Source organism: Nothoprocta perdicaria, unplaced genomic scaffold (genome assembly GCF_003342845.1).
Source record: "Nothoprocta perdicaria isolate Ctin4 unplaced genomic scaffold, notPer1 scaffold_12, whole genome shotgun sequence".
In the NCBI taxonomy this organism is placed as follows: Eukaryota; Metazoa; Chordata; class Aves; order Tinamiformes; family Tinamidae; genus Nothoprocta; species Nothoprocta perdicaria.
Window position 1 is genome coordinate 8,584,402 of NW_020454316.1, and position 4,325 is coordinate 8,588,726.

At 51.3% G+C, this 4,325-nt stretch overlaps 1 protein-coding gene across 1 annotated transcript; it reads left to right on the forward strand.

Annotated features, from left to right (window-relative positions):
- The first annotated feature begins 552 nt into the window (after positions 1-552).
- Positions 553-3,493, forward strand: NDUFB6 (NADH:ubiquinone oxidoreductase subunit B6). The gene is made up of 4 exons (XM_026054121.1): positions 553-740; positions 826-918; positions 1,662-1,706; positions 3,061-3,493. Exons 1-4 carry the CDS (start codon positions 561-563, stop codon positions 3,127-3,129), a joined length of 387 nt encoding a protein of 128 aa, XP_025909906.1. The 5' UTR covers positions 553-560; the 3' UTR covers positions 3,130-3,493.
- Positions 3,494-4,325: the final 832 nt, after the last annotated feature.

Sequence of the window (4,325 nt, forward strand, 5' to 3'; positions counted from 1 at the left end):
CTCGCAGCCGCCCGCGCGCCCGGAGCCCCGCACAGCCCGGGGGGAGCGGGAGGCGCAGGGACGGGTCCCGCAGCTGCAGCCGGCCCGAGCAGGGGCTCCGCGCGGCGGGAATTAGTGCARCCGCGGGGAGCAGCTCGGGCCGCTCGCTCGGCAACAAAAGTTTCTCGGCTYGTTTGTTCCCTGCAGCCGAGCGGGACGCCACGGGGTACCGCGGGAGAGGCGGCCCGGGGGCGTGGCCACGACGAGGGCGTGGCCACSGTCGGGGCGTGGCCACCCCCACGGGGCGGGGCAAGATCAGGGGCGTATCTATCCCAGAGGGCGTGGTCATGCAAGGGGCGGGGCCGAGGAGAGGGCCTCCCTCTAGGAGGGCGGGGCCGTGGAGAGGGCGGGGCATACTGGGGGCGGGGCTTTGCCCGCTCCTCCGCGCCCCCTGGCGGCCCCTCTGGTGCCCCGCGCCGCCGCGCGCCCCGCCCCGCCCCTCCCGGCTGCGGCGCGTGCGTCATCGCCACGCGACGTCGCCAAGGACACGGCGCCCGGCAGCGGTCGGGCCCGGCGGCGCCATGGGCGGCTACAGCGCGGACGAGAAGCTGCGGCTGCAGCAGCTGCGCGTCCTGCGGCGCCGCTGGCTGCGCGACCAGGAGCTCAGCGAGCGCGAGCCCGTCCTGCCGCCGCGCCGCCTCGGGCCCGTGGCCGCCTTCTGGGAGCGCTTCCTGCAGCCCGACAGCCTATGGCGGCACCAGGTGAGTGRCGGGGCCGGCGCTTGGCCTGGAGCAGGGACACGGGCTGGCCCAGGCCCAGGCCGCACCGTGTCCTTGTCGCCCGCAGGTTTTCAGGCTGTACCGAGCCGGGGTCTTCACGGTGACGCGCCTGCTGCTGCCCTCTTGGCTCGCCCTCTACTACATCAAGTACCACGTTATGGTAAGCGCGGCCCGGGCACTCGGATGGTGCTGTGGGAGCGGGGGTGGTGGAGGCCGTGTCTCCTAACGAGCTCTGCGGCGTGGCCCTGCGAGGAGAGGAGTGGAGCGGTCTGGAGGGCAGGGGGCCAGGGGAGAGATGGTCTCCTAAAGACATAAAGGCCACCTAGCTGGGGAGAAGAGGGTGACCCAGAGGCTTAAAAGGACAGGGAGGAATTCCAGGTTAAGCGGTGCAGGAAGAGGGATAAGTCACCCTAGTAGCCCAGGGAATTTTGTGAACGTATTGGCTGAGTGTTCACTGATGGGTAGGGTGGCTTCTTCCAGCCTGTCAATCCCTTGCTTTACTTTTTTGGGGGGAGCACTATGAAAATATTCTGTGATCTCTTATGGTATTGGCCTGTCTTCACGGTACTGCCTYCCTGTGAGCCAGAAAGCTGTGAGCAGTGACCATTACTTTCCTGGTGACAACGAGACTTGCAGCTATTGGTGTGGGGAGGAGAAACGGACATTAAACTGATGATAGATAGGCAAGACCTTCCATTCTGTAGTCCTGTCTTGTTTTGGGGTTACAATTTGGCTAGCCCCGGGTGTTTATCTCACAGGAAGAAGTAGGGCAAATGTGACCTTTACTCTCTAGAGCTTGTATATTAGAAGGGTCATGTTCCATGTTTTGAAAATTGTATTTCACCTCAGTAATGCTCCTTTCTCTTTCTCCTTGCCCATCTCTTCCTACCACCTGTCCTTCAGAAAAGGCCATATGGTATTACTGAATCGAATCCACCGATATTTCCAGTAAGTCTGTTAATATTTCTTCCAGCTTCATAAAATACAGGCAATAACAGGGGTGGCTTGGGGAGAAAAGATGCAGGTTTGTGCATTAGATTTGCCCGGATTATGTCTAAAAGGATGTGCTAGGTACTGCGGACAGGTTGTCCTGAATGAGCACTCAGGGCTTCTGAGCACTTCTTCATCTCCCCCTTGGGGAGTGCACGGTCAGTCGTTGTTTCAGTGGCACCTTCTTTCCGTAAACACCAACTCTAGTGCCTGGCTGATGGTGCACGGTGCCCCTGGGCAGAGAAGACAACATTCCCTTGTTTTATGGGATGTCCTGTAGTGAATGGTGATGTACATACAGAGAACAGTAGCTAATGAGCTTACTGAAATGGGAAGATCATTTCCTGTTTGGGGCTCAGTTGGCTGCTTGTGCCCAGTTTTACAGGGAGCTGAAGTGCTGGGTCTGTAAYTCTGAAGTGCTGGTGTACTCTTCAGGCCAGAAAAGGGGCAAGTGCAGCTTGTGTGCCTGCTGTGGACTAACTGCATGGCTTAATTACCATGCCATAATGGGATCAGTATGAATGATTTTGAGTGTTTAATGCCTCTGTGGAAATGTGATTATTAATATATAGAACAATGCAAAGTTGCAGAAGAGTGGTTGTCTCTACCTCTCCGTGCTGAGTGCTGATTTCAGTAGTCAGGAGGAAGAGGGTAAGAGTGTTGGTTGCAACTGTGTGGGCTTGGTCCCAGGCATCCCCAGAAGCCCTCCATGCCCAACTGCCCCCACAGCAGAGTTTTGCCACTGATGGCTGGGATGTGAGATGGGGGAGTTAGAGGTGGACAGTATCTACTGGGTTGTTGAATCTTAATTCATTGATTGGTGTAGTGAGGTAGTAGGTAAATATATTTCCTTAAGTCTAGTTCAGCTATTTCAGCCAGTTATGCATTTTTTTTTTTTTTGCCTGTAAAACAGATGATAACTAATTGTGCTTTATCAAACAACAGTAACGTTCTTAACAACTGCATAGTAAAATACTAAAGAGAAAACTGCGGGCCTCTGACATCTGCCTAGTTACACAACCTGTGTCAACTCAGGAGGCCAAGATAGTGCCTGAACCTTTAATAAGGAGAAATCAGGCACCATATTGATTTTAAGGGATTATGTAGCTCTTTAGGTACCACAGAATTTGGTTTTGGAAACTATTTTTTGAGACTTATCAAAAGTCATACCTGATTTTATGTGGCCATGCAGTCCTTCAAACCTAACTCTTAGAACAAGATACTTAACTGCTTAATTGAAAGAATATTCTGTATAAAGGAAAACATTTCATTTATGAGAAATGACTCACTATGCTCTCTTTCGTTCCAATAGGGAGACAGAATTTTAGAGACAGGAGAAATTATTCCGCCACTGGAAGAAGATCCTGATGATCACCACTGATGGTTTAGTGTGGATTTCTGTCTCCAGCAAACAAAGTGATAAATGCAGCTGTTTTATTTCTTCTATAAATGACTCTCTATTCTGTCTGGCTTCATCTTTTCCTTTATTTACTTTCCATCTAGTCAGTTTTGTTCCAGGTGCTACTCTGATGAGTTTCCTTTTTCTACAGTGAGTTTTACTGCTAGTCTCTGGTGATCTTCCGCCCCTGGCCTCCAGTCCTGTATCTCTTTATCTGGCCTGGTAAGATCCTACAGCAGGACAGTATGTGCCTTGCAATATAAGAAGTGCCACTCTACATCCTAGGTGAGTAATGGAATGGTTTGCCCAAAGGCAAGGAGAGTGGGCCTAAAGCRGTGTGCATGCATGTGCACACACATACACCAGCTGCCTTATTCCAGGAAGTCCAGCACGTCCTTTTCTACCAAGTGTTTTAGAGACCTCTGTGTCATCCCATTTCTTGGCCAGGAGAAAACGATTCTGGAACTGGACAGTAAGTGGAATTCTTGGGCAGCAGTTCATTGTATTTGCACAGTGCAGTTTACATATGGCTAAACACTGATCAAAAGACAGTGCTGCTAGATGATAACACTGGCACTGGCAGAACTGCACAAACATGCAGCTTTCCATAGAAGAGTGGATATAATCCTCAGAGAGGAAATTGGGACGATGTCCTAGGCAGGATGACCAACAAGCATGCTGTATTTCCTGGGGGAAAAAATGTGATATGGAGATGTCAGACCTGATTACAAAAAAGTAACAGTTCCCAGATGATCAGGGTTCCCTAAGACAAGCATGGCAAGCTTATGATAGATGTTTTAGTTCACTGTTGTCTCTGTAAAATAGCCTATTTTTTTTTCTTTGCAAAATAGAAAAGAGCTGAAAAGAAATTCTAAATATTAAAGGAATATAAAACACAAAAAAAAGAAGGAAAAGCTACTACTGAAGATCAAAGGAAAAACAAAGATTTTCACATTTATTGCTAAAGGGCCAAAAGTGGGGCTGAGGAGCAGCAGAGTTGATGGTGGCTCCCCTCAGAAGACCCCATCCAGCTGCTTTGTCCCTTTCCACTTCCCAGGCTGCAGTCTCTTTTATCCTTGAATGATCCCATAACCACCAGTTGTTGATAGATGGTCCTTGGCGCCCGCTTCAGCCTCAGCATCTGCTGTGATGGCTAAAGAGCCCCTCTTTGAACTCTG